Source organism: Periophthalmus magnuspinnatus, chromosome 14 (genome assembly GCF_009829125.3).
Source record: "Periophthalmus magnuspinnatus isolate fPerMag1 chromosome 14, fPerMag1.2.pri, whole genome shotgun sequence".
Lineage (NCBI taxonomy): Eukaryota > Metazoa > Chordata > Actinopteri > Gobiiformes > Gobiidae > Periophthalmus > Periophthalmus magnuspinnatus.
Window position 1 is genome coordinate 2,268,332 of NC_047139.1, and position 24,808 is coordinate 2,293,139.

The 24,808-nt window shown below is 44.1% G+C and overlaps 3 protein-coding genes across 3 annotated transcripts; all 3 read left to right on the plus strand.

Annotated features, from left to right (window-relative positions):
* The first annotated feature begins 496 nt into the window (after positions 1-496).
* LOC129456786 (arf-GAP with Rho-GAP domain, ANK repeat and PH domain-containing protein 1-like) lies at positions 497-18,722 on the plus strand. Its single transcript, XM_055226609.1, has 26 exons — positions 497-705; positions 2,739-2,830; positions 3,485-3,549; positions 4,319-4,705; positions 5,868-5,948; positions 6,021-6,129; positions 6,281-6,373; positions 7,470-7,574; positions 7,827-7,887; positions 8,149-8,269; positions 8,346-8,610; positions 8,692-8,894; positions 9,167-9,249; positions 9,491-9,673; positions 9,906-9,974; positions 10,059-10,158; positions 11,234-11,290; positions 11,359-11,485; positions 12,258-12,357; positions 14,327-14,510; positions 15,282-15,327; positions 15,426-15,691; positions 16,772-16,981; positions 17,232-17,337; positions 17,621-17,762; positions 18,610-18,722. Exons 2-26 carry the CDS (start codon positions 2,739-2,741, stop codon positions 18,646-18,648), a joined length of 3,294 nt encoding a protein of 1,097 aa, XP_055082584.1. The 5' UTR covers positions 497-705; the 3' UTR covers positions 18,649-18,722.
* Positions 18,723-22,384: 3,662 nt separating this feature from the next.
* Positions 22,385-22,983, plus strand: LOC117381200 (histone H1-like). Its single transcript, XM_033978102.2, has one exon. The coding sequence runs from the start codon at positions 22,387-22,389 to the stop codon at positions 22,981-22,983; it is 597 nt and encodes a 198-aa protein (XP_033833993.1). The 5' UTR covers positions 22,385-22,386.
* Positions 22,984-23,920: 937 nt separating this feature from the next.
* On the plus strand, positions 23,921-24,335 carry LOC117381202 (histone H3). The gene has a single exon (XM_033978104.2). It carries the CDS (start codon positions 23,925-23,927, stop codon positions 24,333-24,335), a length of 411 nt encoding a protein of 136 aa, XP_033833995.1. The 5' UTR covers positions 23,921-23,924.
* Positions 24,336-24,808: the final 473 nt, after the last annotated feature.

The following is a 24,808-nucleotide window of genomic DNA, read 5'->3' on the forward strand; positions in this document are numbered from 1 at the left end:
GACCGGAGAGGAGCAGCTGCACTTTATGAAGGGCTATTAGCGCGTGATTGGCTGAGGTGGTCACGTGATGGGGCTAAGGTTATACGGCGCGTTTACTGATATACGGAAAATGGGAATTTACACAGTTACTATAGGTAAGTGGATTTTACACCTGGGTTACAAATATATCATTACAAATAAGATTAAACAGTGTTTTATTAATATGACCCAGTCAAAGATCATATTAGTCATTTTATTGTAAATGTGTCAAACCAGTGCGGCTTTTGTCTTTGTGACAGTGAAGATCTGGGACATGTCTTTGTCTTTACACAAATAAGAAATGAACTAAAAGGACTGACCTTCTTGAAAAACCTGAATATTATTCACGTGACCCAGCAGACCCCCGCTGTGACGTGTGTTGTCATGTGACCTGAGTCACGTGAGCGGAGTCACGCGGTGGGCGTGTCCGACAGGTTCAGTGGAATGTGCTCAGGCGAGTTTCAACCGCACTGTGTTTACTGTCAATGCAGGAACTAAAGCATCAGAGCAGGATTACACCAGGACTAAACCAGGTATAGACCAGGACTAGCCCGGGTCTAAACCAGGACTAATCCAGGTCTGCCGCAGGTCTTACCCAGGTCTAAACCAGTACTAAACCAGGACTAAGGGAGGGGCTGCAACTGTTGATAAGGAGCTCCGAGTCCGAGACAGAGGAACAGCTCAGAGGTGAGTCCAAACCACAACTTACTCATGTTACAACTCTCATTTAAAGTACACATGTGATATACTACAGAGACATTTATAACTCATAAAGTACACATGTGATATATTACAGACATGTTATAACTCATTTAAAGTACACATGTGATAAACTACAGAGACATGTTATAACTCATATGAAGCACACACATGTGATATACTACAGACGTGTTATAACTCATTAAGTACACACGTGATAAACTACGAAACCCTTGCTCATGTTACAACTCTCATTTAAAGTACATGCATGTGATAAAAGACAGAGACATGTAATAGCTCATATAAAGTACACACGTGACATACTACAGACATGTTATAACTCATTTAAAGTACACATGTGATACATGACAGACATGTTGTAGGTTATATAAAGCACACACATGTGATATATTACAGAGACATTTATAACTCATAAAGTACACATGTGATATACTACAGAGACATTTATAACTCATAAAGTACACATGTGATATACTACAGAGACATTTATAACTCATTTAAAGTACACATGTGATATACTACAGACATGTTATAACTCATAAAGTACACATGTGATATACTACAGACATGTTATAACTCATAAAGTACACATGTGATAAACTGCGAAACCACAACTTACTCATGTTACAACTCTCATTTAAAGTACAAGCATGTGATAAACTACAGAGACATGTAATTGCTCATATAAAGTACACACGTGACATACTACAGACATGTTATAACTCATTTAAAGTACAAGCATGTGATAAACCACAGAGAGTGTCTGTATGATATCACTCCCAGGCCAACATTGTAAATAAGAAATTGTTCTTAATGTTTTGCCTGGTAAAATAAAGGTTACATAAATAAATAAAAATGTCTCTGTATGTGTGTGTCTGTGTCTTTGTGTGTCTGTGTGTCTCTGTGTGTCTCAGTTTGTGTCTCTGTGTGTTTCTGTGTGTCTCTGTGTGTGTGTCTCTGCGTGTCTCTGTGTGTCTCTGTGTGTATCTCTGTCTGTGTCTCTGTGTGTCTCTGTGTGTTTCTGTGTGTCTCTGTGTGTCTGTGTGTGTGTGTGTGTGTTTATGTGTGTATCTCTGTGTGTCTGTGTGTGTCTCTGTGTGTCTGTGTGTGTCTCTGTGTGTCTGTGTGTGTCTCTGTGTGTATCTCTGTATCTCTGTGTGTCTCAGTGTCTCTGTGTGTCTCTGTGTGTGTCTGTGTGTGTGTCTCTGTGTGTCTCAGTGTCTCTGTGTGTCTCAGTGTCTTTGTGTGTCTCTGTGGGTGTCTCTGTGTGTCTCAGTGTCTCTGTGTCTCAGTGTCTCTGTGTGTCTCTGTGGGTGTCTCTGTGTGTCTCAGTGTCTGTGTGTCTCAGTGTCTCTGTGGGTGTCTCTGTGTGTCTCTGTGTCTCTGTGTGTCTCAGTGTCTCTGTGTGTCTCAGTGTCTCTGTGTGTCTCTGTGTGTCTCTATGTGCTTTTGTGTTCATAAAAACATCATATTTTCACAGTACTGAAGCGAGTTACGAGGGGCTTTACTCTTTACTTACTTCATTATTATCAACCAGTGCTGTGTCTTGGATATGTACATTTGAATATTTGTGAATATTACTATGAGATATGTGCAACTTTATAATGTATAAATGTATTTAATCTTCATAACACGAGGGTGAGAATAGATAAACACAGAGACATTATGTAGACGTGATATGGCCAAAATAAACAAATCATCACCATCAGGAATACAAATATAAGAAAACACATTTATTTTGTTTAATTTTGTTTGTGTCACCTTTTCTTCACAAATTGCTTCTTGACTTGTGTAAAAATATAATATAATATCTACAAACTTCAGTAAAAATGAGAGTCGTCAGAACCTGTCATTGGCCTTAGCAGCGGCGGATTATAACTCCGTCTACGACGCAGACCTGCCGTGTCATGTCACCTTTGTCTGTCATTATCACAGTGCATGCGTGAAACCGGTTTGTGGCGCCTCTTTTGTGTTTTGTGATGTTATTGTGTCTCCCGCAGATGACGTCCTTTCCCGTTTCTACGCCGGTGCCCAAACCCAGAAGCTGTTATTCCAGGAACAGCTTTAGCTCCGTCCCCTCGGCTGCGGACAGGTAAGGCGCTCACCTGGCTGATGTCACCGCGATGTCACCCTCATCTCTGTAACTTCCTCATGTTAATCATACTTTTATTACTCCTTTTGTCTTTGTTTCCTCTTTCCTCGTTCTGTTGACATTCGTGATGATTTCAGACTTAATTTAAATGTTTTTGTCGCGTTGTTTGTGACTCAAACGTCTTAGTTGGAAGTTTTGGTGATGTTTTTGTTGTTTTCAAATGGTAGAATGTGATGATATCTTACTCCCAGATGGGGGCAGTAGACAGTTTTCACTATTCATTACTTTGTATTTTACCGCAAAGTATTCAAAGACCGTAGAACTCACTGTGTTACAACAAAAAAACAGCATTTGAACAATATAAATTTCAGCTGCACCCATCTGTAATAAATATGATTGGCCAATGGAATGTTATGATGTCGTCTGAAACACAGCCATTGTGTTAATGACAGTCACTCCCAGTTTGACCTTTTGAAATCTAAGGGTTAGGATTAGTGTTAGAGGTTAAAGGTTAGTGTGAGGAGTAAAAGGTTAAGGGTTACGTTAGGGTCAGGGATTAAGGATTAAGAGTTTGGCCTGGTCTCTTTCTGAGTTTCACTTTTTAACATTTGAAACCGTTAAAACTAAAGTCCAGGTTCTGTTTGTTTTATTCAGAGAAGAACCAGACTCGATCCGAACCAGAACTGAGACCTGGTCTGGACACAAGACCGAAAGCAAAGGTAGACCCCGCACACACACGCACACACACACACACACACACAAACAATAGTAGATAATAGTAGCAGTATTAGTAGTCGTATTAGTACTTGATAGTAGTTTCAGGTTGAGGTTGCAGTAGCTGAGGTTATGCAGATATTTTAAGCTCTTTATTCATTTTAAAATCATTTGTCTCTGCTTTTTATTTTTCATGGAGGTGTTAAAGTAAATAAATACACGAGTTTTAGCAAAGATGTTTGTGCTAAAATGATCAGTGAGTGTGCTAAAGGTGAATGAGCACCACCTGATGACATCACAAGGTGTAATAATAATAATAATAATAATAATAATAATAATGATGATGCCTTACACTTGTAATGTGCTTTACAGGCTCCACAAAGTCTCTCAAATCAATCCACTTTAGTCACGATTCATTCACTCCACACAAAAGTGGCCAATTTGCACCATCGGCCCCTCCCACCACCGCCATTCACTCACGCTCACAAAACTTTTATACTCGGCAATTTAAATGTGGGTGAAGTGTTTTGCCTAAGGACACGACAGAACCTGATCCGAGCAGGAATTGATCCTCCGACCGTCGACTAAATGTGCAGGAAACTGAAACATGTGAACGAAACATAACTCCGGGGATGTTTCTGAGGATGACATTACATTAGAACAGAATTAAAGCCCCACTGCGGGATACCTTATCACGTTAGAACAGGGTTACAGAGAGGAGAGACAGTTTAGCAAAGTTTGTGTCGAGACTTTCAATTTATTTCCTGTTTGCAGATTGCGTCCCGTCTCTGGGCGGAGTCAGTGACCTCATCGCGACTCACATTCCATCTCTCTCAGGATTCGCTCTCTCTATCAAAGACTCCGCCCCCTCAGCTCCCCGGGCCCCTCCCCCCTCAGCCCATCCTCCTTCAGCTCCGCCCCCCTCTGCACTGGCCAATAGCATCGCGGCGGGCATCCCGAGCTTAGCGGCTGAGGCCAACACTGTGGCTCACCCGCAGACCGACATCTTCAGCAGCTTCTCGGACGTCCGCAGTTTAGCCGGACTGGTTAGCAATGTGACTAATGCTAACGCTCCTACAGCCACGCCCCCTGCCGATAAGTCCCTCCCCTCTGCAGACAAGCCCCTCCCCTCTGTAGGGCCGTTCACACCTGGACTCACAGGTAACATGACCGTCTGACACACACAGGGAGGGCATCTGATGCACACAGGGAGGGCATCTGACGCACACAGGGAGGGCATCTGATGCACACAGGGAGAGCATCTGACATACACAGGGAGGGCATCTGACACACACATAGGGAGGGCATCTGACACACATAGGGAGGGCATCTGACACACACAGGGAGGGCATCTGACACACTCAGGGAGGGCATCTGACACACACACAGGGCATCTGACACACACACAGGGCATCTGACACACACAGGGAGGGCATCTGACACACACAGGGAGGGCATCTGACACACACAGGGAGGGCATCTGACACACTCAGGGAGGGCATCTGACGCACACAGGGAGGGCATCTGACGCACACAGGGAGGGCATCTGACACACACATAGGGAGGGCATCTGACACACAGGGAGGGCATCTGACACACAGGGAGCGCATCTGACGCACACAGGGAGGGCATCTGACACACACAGGGAGGGCATCTGACACACAGGGAGGGCATCTGACGCACACAGGGAGGGCATCTGACACACAGGGAGGGCATCTGACGCACACAGGGAGGGCATCTGACACACACAGGGAGGGCATCTGACACACAGGGAGGGCATCTGACACACAGGGAGGGCATCTGACGCACACAGGGAGGGCATCTGACACACAGGGAGGGCATCTGACGCACACAGGGAGGGCATCTGACGCACACAGGGAGGGCATCTGACACACAGGGAGGGCATCTGACACACACAGGGCATCTGACACACACAGGGAGGGCATCTGACACACACAGGGAGGGCATCTGACACACACATAGGGAGGGCATCTGACACACACAGGGAGGGCATCTGACGCACACAGGGAGAGCATCTGACACACACAGGGAGGGCATCTGACACACAGGGAGGGCATCTGACACACAGGGAGGGCATCTGACGCACACAGGGAGGGCATCTGACACACAGGGAGGGCATCTGACGCACACACAGGGCATCTGACACACACACAGGGCATCTGACACACACAGGGAGGGCATCTGACACACACAGGGCATCTGACACACAGGGAGGGCATCTGACACACAGGGAGGGCATCTGACACACACAGGGCTTCTGACGCACACAGGGAGGGCATCTGACACAGTGTGTTTGTTGCAGATGTGAACGCTCTCTCAAATCTGGTGAAGACGGTGCTGCAGCCAAAAGTCGTGGGGGTCCCAGAGGTCTCGGGTCTGGACGGTTTGTGGATTTATTTTATTATTTTTTTTATTTTTCTTGTTCATCATTTCTGAAGTAAACCTGTTTTTTTAGACTCGTCACAGGCCAAAGTAGAGTACCTGACCATGCTCTCCCACTGGACGAGCCATGAGGAGGGAGAGTCTGAATCCTCCAATGAGGACGAGGAACCTGCAGCTGCGGCGTGAGTGACATCACCATCAACCAATCAGAACGCTTTATAATCTCACTCTAATGAACGTGTACATTAGTCTGTTTATTTTACTCTTCTCCCTTCGCTCCACTGTAATGCTGAGTATCCAAGTCTAATTCCACCTCTGTCACGTGACCCACAGCCCGCCTCCAGGACGCCTCACCCCCTCGCGCCCGGCCCCGCCTCCTCCCATTCCTCCCAGCCAATCAAAGAAGCCCAAAGCTCGAATCCCCAGGTGAGTCAGTGTTTCTCATTTAAAGTGCCTATGACAGGTTGAACTACTCATTTTACTAAAACAATGTTAAGATCATTACATTAAAAAAAAAGAAAATTACCATTGCAATTTTTTAGGTTTCAAATTTTACTTCCTGGTTGGAAATCATGACATCACCTTAGGGAATTTCACGAGCGTTACCTAGCAACCAAGCTGTACAGTCGACCAAAACTCCTCTAATATCCATCCACTCACAAAAATTATGATTTCACAAATACAAATATAAGAAAACACCTAAATATTGTTAAAACGATGTTACAGGTATTTGGGAAAATTCGTTTATTCTGTAAATTGAGCAGAATGTTTGGATAAAATTTCCCCAGTGTGATGTCATCAGTGTGGGACTCTCTGAAACAGAACACTCTACTTCCTGTCATTTTCAGCATATTTTTCAACTTTTCTTTACAAAGTGCTTCTTTATAGCTGTACAGTGGTCCCTCGAGATATCGTGGTTCACCTTTCGTGGCCTCGCAGTTTCGCGGATTTTATTTTTTTACATTATATGATTGTGCATTGTGTCGTGCGTCCTGATTGGCTGTTGGACTGTAGACCATTGTCCATCAGTCTCCTCCGTGCCGTGTCTCCTGTCCAGTACAGAATGTGTTCAGACAAATTTACATAAACGTTGGATCGCAGTGTGACTCTGAAGTGCTGTACGTTTGCAATTTGTTTTCTCCCCGACAAAAACCCACAATGTCGATGAAACGTTCTGCACCGACAAAGACGCCTACGAAGGTTTGAACTTTGAGAGAGTTTAAACGAGAGAGAAATGTGAGAAAATATTAACGCCTGTGTGACAAAAGTGTATAAAGTGTGTGGTGAGGGGTTTTACAGCAAAAAACATAGAGAATAATTGTAAAAATAAAGCTGGATTTCGCCAATTGTGGGTTATTTTTAGAACGTAACCCCCGCGATAAACGAGGGACCAGGTAACAGGTTTTATCCCACCAAGTTAAGTAACAATTTGAGAATCATCCAAACCTGTCATACGCACTTTAAGAGTTTGAACTGAAGATCACATGGTGAAATGTTCTAACCTTCATGTTTGTTTTGTCAGAACTGCTACGCTGAGGGTCTCCAGGAAGAAGGGGTCTGGGGGTCCTCCGGCTCAGAGCCCGTCCGTGGCCCGCAGCAGCTGGCTCGACGTGTGGAAGGGCATCAGGTGTAACTCATCAAACATATTTACTACAGTCACGTACAGAGGAGCCGTGCAAACAGGACAAAATTACACTTCCTAGAGGTGATAGTTTTGTAGAGAAATGTCCACAGTATGACTTTAAACAGCTCGATCTCTACGGAGACAAGCAGTCCAAGTTACAGGAAGGTGGTGGATCCTCTCCCAGAAAAGTTACATAGTGCCCCTTTAAGTGTAAAAGTTGTGACCTCACATTTTGACCCGTGTCCTCTGTTACAGACACAACGTGGTGTGGGCCACCTTTGATGGACAGGTCATGGCTCTGTGGAAGAAACGCACCGTGAGTCTCCCCTTTCACACAGCAGAGGGCGCTATGACACTAACTGTGACCCTAACTTCTACCCCTAACCCCTAACCCCTAACCCCTAACCTCTAACCCTAAAACTACCCCTAACGCCCCTGTTTTTAGGTGGACCTGTTTCTTTGTCTGTTTGCTGGATTAGACTTAGTGTGTTTTAGATGAGCTTGTTTCTTTATTTGTTTGTTTGTTTGTTTGTTGGTTGGAGAGTGTAATTTGAGGTGCGTTTGTTTTGTCCTCCAGGATCGCTTCAGTGAGGTGATGTTCCATGTGTCAAACATCACAAACATAAAGCGTCAGGACAAAGGGCGATTCTCCGTTTACCTCGGGAAGAAACACTACGACTTCATGGCCCACAATGACGGTCAGAGCGCCCCCTGGAGGACAGTGTTTATGCTGTAGCACACAACACAATTTAAACTTTCCTCTGTGTTTCACAGATGTGCAGGAGGGCTGGGTCTCCTCTCTCCAATTGGCTCGGGGCTGTCCAAGCCCCGCCCCTCCTACACATCATGGGCAAATCACGTTGAAGGAACCTCGCAGTCGGGCGTACGCCGCGGTGCAGGGCTCAGAGCTCTGGGTGTTTCCAAATAAGGACAGTTTTGCTGTGGGCGTGGCTTCGTTTGCAGTTCCACTGAACGTGGCGTCAGTGAAAAAGAGCGGGAAACACTCCCTCAGCCTCATCACGCCATTCAAGACCTTCAGGTTTGATCTTAATATAATAGACGACATGAAACATGTGCAAAAAGCTTCAATATGTCAGTAAACTAGCCCCACCCTCTGCAGTGTCTCCATTGATTCGTCTAAAGAGCTGACCGTCTGGATGGACGCTCTCTCCTCCACTATCAGTAGTTCCATGGGCAGCAGCCAGGTGGCGTTGCGTCTCTGGGACCAGAATCCCAGCACTAAACTGTGTGCAGACTGTGGGGCACCAAATCCTGAGTGGGCGTCGGCCAATCTGCTGCTTGTGCTGTGCCACACCTGCGCAGGTGAGAGAGTAAAGTTTAATCAAAAAACTGTAACTGTAAAATAAGAGCTACTAAAGTGTGTGGCAGATTTGTATTTTTCTCTCATTTTAACTTAATTGGTGGAATAAAACCTGAGACACAGAGAAACAAGAGTGAGATGCGGTCAGAATCAGAGAGTCAGACCGGTCAGAACAAAGCTTTAGACAAATATGAGGTCAGAGGGGGGCAGAGGTCAGAGGGTCAGAATTCTGCCCCACTCGAGAGATAATATTTGACATGTTTTCACATTGCAGGAGTTCACAGGTCTCTGGGACAAATATCCAAAATCAAGAGTCTGACGATGGACAACAAAGTGTGGACCGAGGCCCTCATCCAGGTCTGAGGCTTCTACAAACCCTTTAGATCCCCTAACCCTGACCTATGACCCTCCTCTGACCCAAGACCCTCCCCTGACCTTCCTCTGACCCCTGACCAATGACCCTCCCATGACCTGTAACCCTCCCAATCCTCCCCTGACCCATGACCTATGACTCTTCCCTGACCTCCCCAGAGCCTGACAGAACTGTTTTAGGTCCATGTCTATAACTGGACCATAAATCTGTTTCCTCTGACCACAGCTCTTCGTTTCCCTTGGCAACCGAGCAGCGAACCAGATCTGGGCTCCTGTCGTTCCAGCAACGGAACAACTGAGCCCTCATTCATCAGACGAAGAAAGGTCAAAGTTCATCCATGACAAATACGCCAAAGGACGATACAGACGCCTGCACGCTCTGTCGTCCAGCCAGGACCTAATGGACCAGGTACAGAACGAGGCTAAACCAGGACTAAACCAGGTCTAAACCAGGACTAAACCAGGTCTAAACCAGGACTAAAGCAGGTCTAAGAGTGACAGACATGGGTTAGACAGGTTTAAAGACTTAAATCATGAAATGCAGCTTTAACAATCTTTCTGCAGAAGCTGAGAGAGGTGACAGTGTTTGCAGTATTTTAACAAAGTACTTTGCTGGTACTTTAATAGTACTTTCTCCGCAGAGGCTCAGGGAGGTGGTGTGTGGAGATGATGTGGATGAAACTCTGTCTTTGATCTGCTCCGGAGCAAAGGTCAGTGCATCTGTGACCTTTCACTTTTCACCCCTCACCCTAAACCTAAACCCCACAGCTGACCCCGCCCTTTTGTCTAACCAGGTGACCCAAACCGACCTGCTCAGTCCCAGCCCCATTCACCTGGCGCAGAGGGCGGGGCAAGCTCTGCAGGTGGAGCTGCTTCGACTCAACGAGTTCACAGGTCAGTCCCTCCATCGAGGAACTCCCACAGACTGTAAAGAAGTGTGAGTGTGACGTCACCTCTAGCGCTCAGCTCCAAATGAAGCTCATTGAGGCTAGCAGTTATAGCGGCTAATCTGGAGCCCAAATCTATATTTGGAATTCCAACCCCGAGTATCATAGCAACCAAAGAGCCAATCAGGAGCGAGGCTGTTGAAGATAACGCCCTCCTCCCACCTGCACTGTTTGGGGGGGGCGAGCACTTAGCAAACCTGCATAAATTTCCCTGAAATTCATATATATATTATATATATAAAACTTTAAAATGAAATTAATTACATAAATAATAATTAATAGATCAGCAACATTAACAAGAAAAACAAAAATGAATAAAGGCTTATCTTATCTTATCTCAGCTCCTGCTCAATGTTTAGCTGGACTTTATACGTCTCATTACCTCCGTCTATCTCCACCTTTCTTTTCATCCCTGTTTAATTTTTTTTCTATAGTGTCTCTTTATCAAAAGTGTCTCTTGTTCATTGTGTCATGATCTTTTCGCTCTCTCCTGCTCTTTGCTGCGTACGCACGACCTACAGTGTAGGGTTTGTGAGCGTACATAGTCTTAGCTCTATGGTGTAGGGCCTGTGCACAATCTGACAACGAGAGCGCAACTGCCACCTACAGTAGTGGACGTGCAATTACACTTTATTCTAGTGCGGCAAAAGACAAGCATGTTCCCGGAGTCATACACACCCCCTCTGGCGTTGCCCCCCAGAGGGGGCGTGCCCCACTGTTTGAGAACCACTGATTTAGGGACAAAATAGTGTAATAAAAAACCTCAAGATCATGTAGAGCAGATAAAAAAACAACATTTTAAGGTCCAAATAGCCAGACAGCAGGAGTTACAGAGAGAGGGGCCACGTTTTTTCAATAGAAAGTGAATTGGAGCTGATAAAGTTGGAAGTGCACACATGCTTGGAACGCAGTGACTAGTGGGTTAGTTATGTCCATTTATATTTACAGTCTATGGTCAGAAGTCTCTGAAAGCTGCACGAAGCTGATCTTGTAAATCCTCTTAAAATGATTTTTTCTAACAGACGTCCCACCTCCACATCCACTGAAGGCCAATGACAGCACAGTCTCTGCCACGTCAGGTAACTCCCCACATACTGGTACTGGCTCCTGATTGGTCCAGAGCAGTTACCTGTAATTACCTCTGCAGGTGAGGAGGAGGAGGAGCTTCACGCGAAAGTGGAGGACGACCGCTTCCTCTTTTCAATGGAGAACGATTCTGCGGCGTGTGACGTTTTGGACCTGAGAGAAGTGCACTCCATGTTTTTCCAGAGCGGGTCAGAAACTCACCGTAACATTGAACATAAAAACATCACTGATACTATTAACAAAACTCTTACCAAAAGCATAAGGTTAATTAGGAGCACCCTAAAAACTCATTTTGTTGAGAGCGGGACTTAACTTTCTATTGTTGCCATGGTAACCCATTTTAAACAGTGTTTTCTATTCGCCTGAGCTGCCAAGTTCAAAAACAGACTTTTGCAAAACAAATTTTAGACCTAAAATTATTACAAAACACATCCGGCTTTTCTTTGACTTTCTGTTGATGCATCAGAGACAAACAATAGACTCTGTGTTCATGACGATTCTCACAAATGCTGCTTTTTGTCAATATATATTAACTCTCAGGTTAAGGTTAGGACCAGGGTCAGGTTAACGAACACATAAGTTTAACCAAGTCTTGGCAAAACTGAACAGCATTTTTTAGTCAAAAGAAAATTATAAATAAAGATATTAGTCAACTGTATTTAACAGATCACAAAATTATGTCAGTGTGGCTGATTCTTACCATTTGCTGATTATGAAATGAACTCACTCTCCAGGGAAACGCAGCACACACCTGTGTGATAGCGTTCATTGAAATTGAACACTAAGCCCCACCCCGAAAGAAACACTCTGTTTCTGCTCTACGAGTCAGTTTTGTGCAGGGTTTCGGTTAAGGAGGAGAGAGCCAATCAGAAAAGGTTCTGACTGTTCAGTGGGTGGGACTTACAGCCCATTGCAGGATTTGGACATAAGTCTAACAGCGCCTCCTTCTGTGTGTTCCAGGGACAGACCCCAGTTCCACATCCACACCTTGAACGGGCCTCTGGTCTGTGGGTCCGACTCCTTACAAGACCTGCTCACACACTACTACCAAATACTCAAGGTAAGACCAGGACTAAACCAGGACTAAACCAGGATTAAACCAGGACTAAACCAGGACTAAACCAGGACTAAACCAGGACTAAACCAGGACTGAACCAGGACTAAACCAGGACTAAACCAGGACTAAATAGGACGGAACCAGGACTGAACTATAGGCTCCATATATAAATGGACATAGCTCTCATGCTAGCTGCTGGGTTCCAAACAGTTAGTTAGTTAGTCTTTATTTGAAGGGACAGTGCACAGAGACATTATGCTCATAAAACAGAGATTATGCACCAGATTAAAGCTCCACAGCTCGTTTCCATCTGTAGTCCCTGAGGAACAAAGATAAATTATACAATGCAATTCACACATTCAACAATATAAAAACCACACATTAGCACATATTAATCAGCTTACACTCAACATTCACATTACAAAAGTTAAAACATATTATATACTTTAAAAACATAGCACACTGGGAACAAAAAGTGGGTCCTTCAGCGCTGAATCTGACCAGTCCATAGCCATTTTTTTTAGTTCTTTTGAAAATGACTCATAGTTGGGTTGATTTTTTATGTCGTCTGGGAGTTGGTTCCATTCGTTTATTGAACCAAAGGCTGACTGTGCAAAAGCAGTTTTTCTTTTTGGGATGGCACACTGCCCCCTGGTGGAGGCTTGTGTGACTCTGGAGGTTGTTGCTGATGTGAATTGGATGAATTGTTTTAGAGGTGCAGTGTTATGTAGGATTTTGTGAGCCATTCGAATAGACGTGTATTTCTGTATAATATCAAAGTTTAGAAGTGTGTATTTTTTGGAGTATATGGCAGTGATGGTATTGGCATGTTTTTTTGTCCAGGACTTTTAGTGCCTGTTTATGTAAGGAGGAAGTTAGCATGGGCGCGATTCGGCTCCATCAACTCCATTTGGCTCTGTGCAGCGCCCGACAACATCACTGTTAGCTCCACTACTTCCTGTCCAGTTGTATCTCTAAGGCGTGTCACGTTCACGTTGGCCCTTTGGTTGCTATGATACTTGCGGTTGGAATGAGCTTCATTTTGTTGGAGCCAAACTCTATGGGTGACGTCAAACTCACTTAGGTCGTATTCACACTAGCACTGGTTAGTACGCTTTAATCGAACTCTAGTTCTTTTGGCCACAAAGTCCGGTTCGTTTGGTCAGGTGTGAATGCGCAATCAAACTCTGATACGGTCCAAAAAAGCGAACTCTCGTCCGCCAAAAAACCTAGGTCTCGGTCCGGTTGAAGTGAACTCTGGTACGGTTCAAATGCATATGTGAACGCCAAGCGGACCACAGGCCGCTCCAAAGACAGGAAGCGGATTACATGCAGAGCATTCTGGGTAAATAAAACCATAACAAACACGGGTGCAAAGCTAGCGGAGCGGAGAAATGGCTCGTGGTCAGATGTGGAGTGAAGAGGAGGTAAAGCCCTCATAGAAATATGGTCTGACGAAAATATATGTCAGTTACTCATGACCACGCACAAAAACAACGAGGTTTATAAATTAATAAGTGAAAAAATGAAAGCAGTAGTATTCCCCCGCACTGTAGCGCAGTGTCGGACAAAAGTAAAAAAACTTCGTCAACAATACATAAAAATACGTGACATGCAATAGACGAGCGGCGTTTCTTCTTCATGGTTTTTTGTCTCGTTTCCTTCCATGGTTTTTGGTACAGCGCAACCACATGTGAAGGATTAGACAAGCTTCTCAAAAGGTTTGGTTCGTTTGACAAAAAGCAGTGTGAAAGCAAACCGCTCCAGTTGAAAATGTTAACAATGTTTCAATTTTGGTCCCGAATCGAACCGAGTCTACTGGACTATTAGGTGTGAAAACGACCTTAGTCCACTTTATACAGCCTACCACTAAACCAGGACTAAACCAGGACTAAACCAGAAACAAACCAGGATTACATTAAGTCTAAACCAGGACTGTTAAAGTCTTTAATCTGATGGTCGCTCTCCTCAGGTGATCCTGCCCTCAGGTGTGTCTGATGCAGAGGTGGGCGGGGCCTTAGCCGTGAGTAAAGTATGTGTGGTGGAGATGGGCGTTCACAGCAGCCAATCAGACGCCTGGATCCTGCTGTGGGTGGGCGGAGTCAGTCTTTACCAAAAACAGAGCTGCCTCCAACTGCATCCAATCACACGCCACGGTGAGTCACCACTTTTCCAAGTACAAAAACATTAGCACTATGATTAGCATGTGGTATTTATAAAGAACAGAGCGCTTGTAGGTTCGTCTGTTTCCATGGCGACTGCGTTTCCACGTTTTGTGAGTTGAGGATTGAGCATAACAGTTTACATTCAGGTTCTTCAATTTGAAGATGACACTGGCTCCACAAACTTGTCATATTAATCTTATGTCTTAAAGTCCATTCAGCTGACAACAATCACGTCTTTAGGGTTGATTCATTTTTATTAGAGGGGCCCATGTGAGGCTTTTTGCTCTGGGCCCCCGAATTTCTGTTGATGGGCCTGATGCGTTGAGAGAGAAGATGTTGAACTTTGTGCCCAGTAATTACAGAGTAAGTTACAAGTAAAATACATCATATTGACTTAACCAGTGATAATTATTCGGTTCACTTCATGCCTATTACTATAAAATAATTTATTACATAAAATCTTTAAGAATTTTTCAAGATTTTTTTTTTTTTTTTACATTAGATAAAGTACAAAACACCAGAAGTGCCAAGTATTAAAGAGGAAGTTATCATGAAAAATCTAGATGCTTGTTAATTTGCCTTCTTGGGCGGAATGTTACAGTCACAAAATGGCCGCTGTGACTCTAGGTTGGTTACTATAGGTTACCATGACAACGAACTCTCTAGCCTTTATAATGTCTTTTTAATGTCTTATTGGCACTGACCTCAGCTAATCGTGCCCTACACCCTGTTTGAATTTACTCTTTATTTTGTGTTTTGCAGAAATGGATCCGTCAGAAAACACTGTGACCCTGGACACCAGAGACAGGTAACTCTTTAACCAATCATGTTACAGAGAATAGAGGACCCTCATTGGTCGATTTCTGTAATGATAATGCACTCTGTCCTCTCATTGGTCGGTTTCAGGAGTATGTCCTTCCGATTTGAGGACAGTTTGAGCTGCTCTTCCTGGTTCAGTCACTTGTGCTCCGCCCTCAACGTGCAACAAGCCAATCAGAGTCCGGCACTTAAACCAGGAACCAATCCAAGCTCAGCCCCATATCCAGCAACCAATAAGAATGCAGGAACATATCCACAAGCCAATCAGAGGGGAGGGCTGTACCCGGTGAAGTCAGTGAAGGGAAGAGTTCCTGCGTCAATAGAACGCTGCATTTCTCATGTCACAAGCCACGGTACGAGGACTAAACCAGGACTAAACCAGGACTAAACCAGGATTAAATCAGGACTAACCCAGGTCTAAACCAGGACTGAATCAGGACTAAACCAGGTCTAAACTAGGACTATATTAGTACTAAACCAGGACTAACCAGGACTAAACCAGGACTAAACCAGGATTAAATCAGGACTAAACCAGGATTAAATCAGGACTAAACCAGGACTAAACCAGGATTAAATCAGGACTAAACCAGGATTAAACCAGGATTAAATCAGGACTAAATCAGGATTAAATCAGGACTAAACCAGGACTAAACCAGGATTAAATCAGGATTAAATCAGGACTAAACCAGGACTAAACCAGGACTAACCCAGGACTAACCCAGGACTAACCCAGGACTAAACCAGGACTGAATCAGGACTAAAACAGGTCTAAACTAGGATTAAATCAGGACTAAACCAGGACTAAACCGGGATTAAATCAGGTCTAAACCAGGACTAAACCAGGACTAAACCAGGACTAAACCAGGACTAAACCAGGACTAAACCAGGATTAAATCAGGACTAACCCAGGTCTAAACCAGGACTGAATCAGGACTAAACCAGGTCTAAACTAGGACTATATTAGTACTAAACCAGGACTAACCAGGACTAAACCAGGACTAAACCAGGATTAAATCAGGACTAAACCAGGATTAAATCAGGACTAAACCAGGACTAAACCAGGATTAAATCAGGACTAAACCAGGATTAAACCAGGATTAAATCAGGACTAAATCAGGATTAAATCAGGACTAAACCAGGACTAAACCAGGATTAAATCAGGATTAAATCAGGACTAAACCAGGACTAAACCAGGACTAACCCAGGACTAACCCAGGACTAACCCAGGACTAAACCAGGACTGAATCAGGACTAAAACAGGTCTAAACTAGGATTAAATCAGGACTAAACCAGGACTAAACCGGGATTAAATCAGGTCTAAACCAGGACTAAACCAGGACTAAACCAGGACTAAACCAGGACTAAACCAGAACAAAATCTGTCCTATTTAAAACAACGGCAGAGCATAAAGTTGTGTTTCGTGCGTTGCTCAGGCCTGAAGGTGGAGGGCGTGTACCGTCGCTGTGGTCTGACAAACAAAGTGAACCGTTTGGTGGAGGCCCTGATGAGGTCACCAGACTCCGCCCCTCTTGAGAGCGATGAACAGGGAGTCCTGGACGCGGCCGCCACCCTCAAACGCCTCGTGCGACAAATGAACGGGCTGATCCCTGAACACAACATGCCCCAGTGGATCAAAGCTGCAGGTGAGCAGTAGTAACAGTAGTAGTAGGACTAGTACTAGGGGCCGTAAATAGCAGAGGTGTTAGTAGTAGCAGTAGTAATTGTAATACTAGTTGTAGTTGCAGCAGTAGTAGTAGCCTAATAATAGTATCAGTAGTAGTAATGGTATTAGTACTAGCAGTAGTAGCAGTAGTAGTAGTAGTAGCAGTACTGAGCCGTCTTTAGTGAGTCTTAATTAAATCCACATTTTTGTTTTGCTCTGTTCTGCTACAGTGATCTCAGACGAACGCTCCAGATTCGCCGCCTACAAAGGTTTACTACGAGATCTGCCCGACGACAGCAGAGCCACCCTCAACGCGCTTTTTGCACACTTTTACATGTAACTGCCCCTAAACACTCACTTATTCTTATTTTTATTTTAAAAGAGGCATTCAAAAAACATCGCTGGGGTTTTCAACCTCAGTCAGCGAAGGGTTTCTTTTATTAAGTCGGTTCAGATCAATATTAACGTTACAACAAAAGTGTATTATGTCTGAAACTTCCACATGTCTTTAGTGAGTCCTTTGTTCCTCTGACAGGGGCGGGGCATAGCCTACACCTGTGCTCCGCCCTGTCTCACCTGTGCTCCGCCTTGTCTCACCTGTGCTCCACTGTGTCCTCAGGATCCAGGTGTTCTCGCAGGTAAACCTGATGTCCGCTCATAACTTGGCCTTAGTCCTGATCCCGACGCTGTTCCAGAGTCTGAACCAGGATTTAGTCCGACTGCTGCGAGAGTTCATCATCCACCACACGCTGCTCTTCCTGGTAACCTGCCTAACTCCTCCTCTTTCTTCCTAACCCCGCCTCCTAACCCCAAACTTCACCTCCAAACCTCTAACAACGTCTCCTATCTCCTAACTTTGCTTACTCACCTTGTCTCCTCTCTCCTTTTTGTGTCTCCTTTCTCCTCATTGTGTTTCTTCTCTCCTAGTTGTGTCCTCTCTCTCCTTGTTGTCACTCCTCACTCCTCGTTGTGTCTCCTCTCTCCTCGTCGTGTCTCCTCTCTCCTCGTCGTGTCTCCTCTCTCCTTGCTGTCACTCCTCACTCCTTGTCGTGTCTCCTCACTCCTTGTCGTGTCTCCTCTCTCCTCGTCGTGTCTCCTCTCTCCTCGTCGGGTCTCCTCTCTCCTCGTCGGGTCTCCTCTCTCCTTGTTGTGTCTCTCTCTCCTCGTCGTGTCTCCTCTCTCCTCGTCGTGTCTTTTCTCTCCTCGTCGTGTCTCCTTTCTCCTAGTTGTGTCTCCTCTCTCCTCATCGTGTTTCCTCTCTCCTCTTTGTGTCTCCTCTCCCCTCATCGTGTCTCCTCTCTCCTCGTTGTCTCTCCCTCCTCGTCGTGTCTCCTCTCTCCTAGTTGTGTCTCCTCTCTCCTCATCGTGTTTCCTCTCTCCTCTTTGTGTCTCCTCTCCCCTCATCGTGTCTCCTCTCTCCTCATTGTCTCTCCCTCCTCGTCGTGTCTCCTCTCTCCTAGTTGTGTCTCCTCTCTCCTCATCGTGTCTCCTCTCTCCTTGCTGTGTTTCCTCTCTCCTTGTCTCCTCTTCCCTCTTTGTGTCTCTTAGCCTCTTTTGTCTTGTGGACATTTTAGACTTTAAGTATTAATAATACTTCATGTTTTTCAGAGTGGGGAGGACAGTGAGGAAGTGATCACTTTTTTCTGAGGACGTCAGTTTTTTTATTCATAATTCATGTTTTGGTGCAGGATTTTGGTACAAAATAAAAACCTTTGTAAATGATTTCCCATCAGTTGTTTAAATTACTCGGTAAAGGATTTTCTGTGACTATAAGATCAATTAAAAATATAATTTCAGTCCGTGGTGGGGCCATGGACTGGATTCTATTATAAAACTGTGTTGGTGACATAATCAGTTCAATCAGATTAGACAAAAAGTCAAAATGAGTCTGGTTAGATTTAAACTTCGTCTTTTTCTCTGGTTAAATGGTACACACTAAGAATGCTGGGTAAACAGTAACCCAGCCTGTGTAAATGAATGACCCAGCGCTGGGTTTCTATCGGATGAACTCAGGTTTATTCTGACCAGCAGTTTGGGTTATTATTTTAATCCAATTTTCTGGATTATTTTTTTCCTACATAATTCTGGTTGATGTTTAAATTCTCTGCTGGGTTAATTCTACCCAATCATTTGGTTAAATACTTGTACTGGTCAGTTCAGTGCTATTTAAGAAGCATTTATTTTGAAGGAACGGGAGGTGGAAACAGGAATGGAGGCCGTAGACAACATCTATCACCTTTTTATAACTCCAACCTCAGACCTAATCTAAAAAAAAAACAACAATAGGCCTTGTCAGAATGCTGATGGGTGTGAAATCACTCATTAGGGGCTTGTATGATTATGCTAATTATGACTCAGGCACAGTGCACACTTAGTGTAGCTCAATAGACCTAGCATAGAAACGGAAACTGTAAACAAACAGGTGTTTTTAGTTTCAGTGGCGTTAGCTCCTCCTTCAGGCCGTGTCCAGCAGAAATCTGACCAGAACTGAAGAAGAAGCAGCCAAACGTCTTTACTCCTACAATGTTTTGGCCAGTTGACAGATTTTATATTTTTCTTTTATTATGGATGACTGAGGGATTAGACAGTCCAGTGGTCGACGACCTTTAACCCCAAAGAGCCATTAAGACACAGTTTCCATGGAAAAAAAGAAAACACCGGGAGCTGCAAATACTAACACTGTATATAGTTTTTTATTTTATTTTTTTTATTTTTATTTTTTACCTTTACTCTTACTTATAAACAACTATAGTGTTTCAAATGAATTAAAAAGCTGAACTTAAATTATCCATGTAGCAAACCAAAAAAAATGACAACGAAAAATACTAAAATATAGATAAATTTTAGTATTTCAAGATCACAATAATCTTCCAATTTAGAACTACAATAAAAAAAAAAAGAAACTAACACAAATAAATTACACTTCAATTGAACTTTTAATGTATTTTCCCAAGCCACTGACTCCTGACACAGATGCACAGACAGTTAAAGCACATTCTGGAGTAAAACATTTAACCTCTAAACTCCTGAAGCAAAGATAAAACTCACGTGACCTTCGGACTTTCGGACTACACACCTACACATCTTGGTGGTAAAACATAAAACATGTCTATTGTATCTGTGTGATCCCTCAGCCGTCCAGGTCTGAGCCGTAGTAAAAGAAAAATATATAAAATCTGTCAACTGGACAAATCGTTCTGCTCATCTTCAGTTTTATAGCAGAATATTACAGAGTCTGAATGAACCAGATGACTTTAGGACACTTCTCAAACGTTCAGTTACTTCCCATCACTGTTACTGAGTCATAAAACAGACGTAGAGTGCGTGATCAGCATCCGATTCAAAGCAAATGAACGCACACAGGTCAAAGGTCACACAGTGAATCTGACCTCCGACCTGCGCAGGAGAGCCACACGAGTCTCGGATAACTCACCACAACGGCTTGAGACGCATCACGTTTAGGCAAGGCAAGTTTATTTGTACTGCACAGCTGGTACAAAAAAGTAATTCAAAGTGATTTACAGAATAAGAAAGACATTAAAATCACAATACAACAAATAAACATACAATGAAGATTAAAAGAGAAGAGGCAGAATACAAATGTACACATCAGTATTCACTCTTTTGCGATTACTTTCATAATTAGTGCTATTTCTGTTATGTTCACTCTGTAATGTGACTTGACGTCCTAGGCCTGTATGACGGGATAACAGACCATAAAAGAAGAACATTTAATACTTTTATAACATATCTGTGTAATCCCTCAGTCATCCAGGTCTAACTTTGGCTTTTACGACTTATAAAATACAACATTTTGTTTCTTGTCTTGTTCATTTTTGGAGTAATTGCCCTTTTAAAACGTGAAATACCATAAATAAGCTTTTCTCCCATTTACCGATCCTAATACAGTTATTATTGTTGACTTTTTGTATTGTGATTTTAACGTCTTTTTTATTCTGTAAAGCACTTTGAATGACTGTGTGTATGAATTGTGCTGTACAAATAAACTTGTTTTGCCTTATTGTTCGCTTATACTGTACTGCTTATTGTATTGTTAGGTGACCACATCTAAAAATAAAACAAAACTGGTACAAATTAGGTTATATTTTTGGTCAGAAATGCAATTTTGTAGTAAAACGGAGAAAAAAAAAAAAAAAAAAAGCCTAGATCTATAGATGTGATTCTAAATTGCAAATGACCAAGTTAAACTCGGCCTATATAACCAAATAAAATCATCATACCAGACCTAAACAGATCTCACCTGTAACTTCTCACATGTTTGTCTCTATGGATATATACGTTTAATATCATATTTCAAAATATTGTAGGAAAAGGAAAAAGTTTGGTTGAAAGATTGACTGTGATTGTGTTAAAATACTATTCGATTCAATGAGCAAATCGCAAAGGCCACACCAGTACCATAATTTCCACAAAATCTCGTGTCTTATTCTGCATAAACGGCTAACCCTGTCATTTAATTTGATGTAAAATATGAACAGAATTATTAAAACAAACTGTATTTTCATTCATTTTTATTCATTTTGTTGTTAAAAATAGCCTAGATTTACAGATATTGTTTTAAATTGAAAATCCCAAGTTGAATTAGACCTGTATAATTATAGCAACATAAAATAAATTGAGTAAATAAAATATAAAGCAGCACATGACACCTGCACATGTCATATCTGTTTATCTGCACATCTTAAACCCACTTTAAATCAAACTGGATCCACACTGTCCTGATTCAATACACTCGCCATCAGCCTGACTTTAGAGCTCACTGAGTCATTAAAAGTGTGAATATTTTCATCTAAACGTTTATAAATTATCCTAAATTCAGTGTAAAGACAGAAACGTGAAAGGTTTGAGCTCAAGAGCTTCACTGAGACTGAGCCGCCACCGCAGTTGTGTTTACTACCACCAAAATCTGAGGTAATTACACGTGAACGCCACATCCAAGACCCGAGTTTAAAGCACGAGTTTACTCTTTGACATCTCCTCTTATGATTTGAACACAAATATTTTATCACAAATCAAAGTTTAGACAAATATGAAGCAAAATGTGGAAAAAAGTCGACGCCGAGTATCATCGCGCGCGGGGTTTGAGGACGGTTTGGTGGATTATATTTAAAAATAAACATTACTCTGATTATTTAAATGTGTTCAACGGAAAGACGAGACTCTGCGCTAAACGTAGATGTGAAAATTATACGGAACAAAACGCAATCGTTGTGTATTTTTGGGTTTAAAGTGCGAAGAGAAAACACAGAGCGGAGACACGGCCGCTCAGCTCACAGGGTTGAGTCTCTACGGTTCTCATGGCGGGTATAAGTGACGTGCGCGCGCGTCCCGGCTCAGACTCAGATCTGAACCGTCACTCGAACAATGGCAGAGACAGCTCCCGCACCGGCCCCCGCTCCGGCCAAAGCCAAGGCCCCCAAGAAGAAGGCCGCGGCCAAGAAGAACGTCGGGCCCAGCCTCCAGAAGCTCATCACCGGAGAGATCGCAGCGTCCAAGGAGCGCAAAGGCGTCTCCGTGGCCGCTCTGAAGAAGGCACTGGCCGCTAAAGGCGTGGACGTGACCAAGGCCAACAAGCGCATCAACACCGCCCTGAAGAAGCTCGTGACCTCAGGCGCCGTGAGCCAGACCAAGGGCACGGGCGCATCCGGCTCCTTCAAACTGGCCAAGACCGAGGCCAAGCCCAAGACCGTGAAGAAGACGAAGCCCGCCGCCAAACCCAAGAAGCCCGCGGCGAAGAAAGCAGCGAGCCCCAAGAAGAAGGTGGCCGCCAAGAAACCCGCGGCCAAGAAGCCCAAGTCCCCGGCCAAGAAAGCGGTGAAGAAAGCAGCGCCCAAGAAAGCAGCGGCCAAGAAGCCCGCCAAGAGCCCCAAGAAAGCGGCTCCAAAAAAGTCCAAGGCGGTGAAGAAGAGCCCCAAGAAAGCACCTGCGAAAAAGGCCGCCCCCAAGAAAGCCAAGAAGTAAAGTCACACCTGACTCCTGCTACACAAAGGCTCTTTTAAGAGCCACCACCTCACTAAAAGAGCCGCTAACACTACATCACTATGAGCCACCACCTCACTAAAGAGCCTCAACACAGTGAGCCACTGCACTGTGCAGTGTTTTTATTCCATTCTCATTACTATTACTTGTTTGGAGAATGTTTTTTAAAACCAGCCCCCGCTCATTTCACATTTTCTCCTCCACTCTCTGCCCCGGTCCATTTCAGTTGGGTGGGAACATTCACTTTTAGTTTTTCTGATTTTCAGTTAGTGTTTAGTTTGTCTGACGTGACACACACCATCTGATATATTAGCACTGATTGATTGACAAATGTTGTTTTTTGTTGAAGTCTCTGATTTGTACTATTGCTAAATGCATTTCCACTTTTAATGTATTATAAAGGTCGCGTGGGAGTCATCTGGTGACCCTTGTGTCCCACTCACTGAACTCACACCCACTCTGGGTGGGTGGGGGGGTTTGTTTGTGTGTTTGTATGTGTGTGGTGTGGTGTTTGTGTTGTCAGTGACTCCAGAGCTCCTCCTTCAAAGCTCTTTACCTGAAAATGTGTTGTGTTTGTGTACTGTATGTACATTAATCATACACTGAGAGGGATAAAATGATTCTTTAAATTGTTTATTAATCAAAATGTAAAATTAAGCCTTTAACGTTTTAAATGCACATAGTGTCACTGTGGACATGCCCCAGAAAGTGCCCATTTCAAACACATCACGGACCTTAAGTCCTCAAACTCACATAAAAGCCCGTTATTCATGACAGAGCGCGCGGGACGGGGAGGGCGTGGTTTAGTTTGAATTCAGAGCGCGAGCTCCGTGGAGCCAATCAGCTTCGTCCTGGTTTGTATAAAAAGCCACTGCCTCAGACTGAGCCTAACAGTCTCAGGTTGAATACCCAGAGCAAAGAAAATGGCCAGAACCAAACAAACAGCGCGTAAATCCACCGGAGGAAAAGCTCCACGGAAACAGCTCGCCACCAAAGCCGCCCGTAAGAGCGCTCCGGCCACCGGCGGCGTCAAGAAGCCTCACCGCTACAGGCCCGGCACCGTGGCCCTGAGGGAGATCCGCCGGTACCAGAAGTCCACCGAGCTGCTCATCCGTAAACTGCCCTTCCAGCGCCTCGTGAGGGAGATCGCCCAGGACTTTAAGACCGACCTGCGCTTCCAGAGCTCGGCCGTCATGGCTCTGCAAGAGGCGAGCGAGGCGTATCTGGTGGGACTGTTCGAAGACACCAACCTGTGCGCCATCCACGCCAAGAGAGTCACCATCATGCCCAAGGACATCCAGCTGGCCCGGCGCATCCGCGGAGAGAGAGCTTAAACTGACCCCCCCCAACAACGGCTCTTTTAAGAGCCACCTACATGAACGAGAGCCGCACTTCAATGTACATACAACATTAACAAATTACTTATTTCTAAACCCAAACAATAGCTGCTCCCTTAAGATGTATTTGGGGGGAAAAAAAGACAGGAATAGGTTAATAGTTATGCCAAAGAGCAAGTCTTCCCTAACCCTGTAAAATATGAATCATCAATGAATCATATTTTTTTTTTTTCTATGGATTTTGCAGATATAATCCAGTTTGCATATAAATATTTCCATCTATGTTTTGGGGAACGCAAGCTTTGAAACTCGTTTCCCCGGCTCACTGTGTGGTGTGGAGGTGCATGCTGGGATTGCGTGGCTCAAGAGCAGGTTTTGTGACTTTATTTTCAGCTTTATTTTATTTTCAAGGTAAATTTGACTGTAATGAAAAGCGCTCGCTCTGCTCAAAGCGTCAGTCTGTCTGTCTT